The following is a 332-nucleotide window of genomic DNA, read 5'->3' on the forward strand; positions in this document are numbered from 1 at the left end:
TCCCAAATTTCACCTACCTTGAATTTTTTGGGACTGTTTTGCAAATCCAGGCTGGCTATGAGCCAGCTGTCTGAAGGTTCCTTAGCTGACCAAAGCAAGCGATCAAAGCTCTCATCTTCAAATCTCACATAGAGGTTCAGCTGGCTGGGATCTGACGGAGACCCTGAAGACGTGGTTATCTGGTAGACCAAGCGGAGGCAGCTCCATTCCTCAGCCTGTAAGTCAGAACTTAGCAGCACGGCTTTCTCCCCCTGCTTGGCAAAGGAGGTGTCCACGTAAATGTAATGCCCTGGAGAGAAAAAGGACACAGGCAAGGGGTCAATCTTCTGTTT

The 332-nt window shown here is 49.4% G+C and overlaps 2 protein-coding genes across 2 annotated transcripts in view; both read right to left on the reverse strand.

Moving 5' to 3' along the window:
- MAMDC2 (MAM domain containing 2) overlaps positions 1-25 on the reverse strand; it is a 93,240-nt gene extending 93,215 nt beyond the window's left edge. Inside the window, exon 1 of the mRNA XM_008570048.1 lies at positions 18-25. The gene's annotated coding sequence lies outside the window, so the exon portion shown is untranslated. The remainder of the gene's footprint in view (positions 1-17) is intronic.
- Positions 1-332, reverse strand: part of LOC103588388 (MAM domain-containing protein 2-like) — a 33,206-nt gene that overhangs the window by 31,992 nt on the left and 882 nt on the right. The window contains exon 2 of the mRNA XM_008570052.1: positions 18-289. Within this exon, the coding sequence (XP_008568274.1) occupies positions 18-289 (272 nt within the window). The remainder of the gene's footprint in view (positions 1-17; positions 290-332) is intronic.

Source organism: Galeopterus variegatus, unplaced genomic scaffold (genome assembly GCF_000696425.1).
Source record: "Galeopterus variegatus unplaced genomic scaffold, G_variegatus-3.0.2 Scaffold565, whole genome shotgun sequence".
In the NCBI taxonomy this organism is placed as follows: Eukaryota; Metazoa; Chordata; class Mammalia; order Dermoptera; family Cynocephalidae; genus Galeopterus; species Galeopterus variegatus.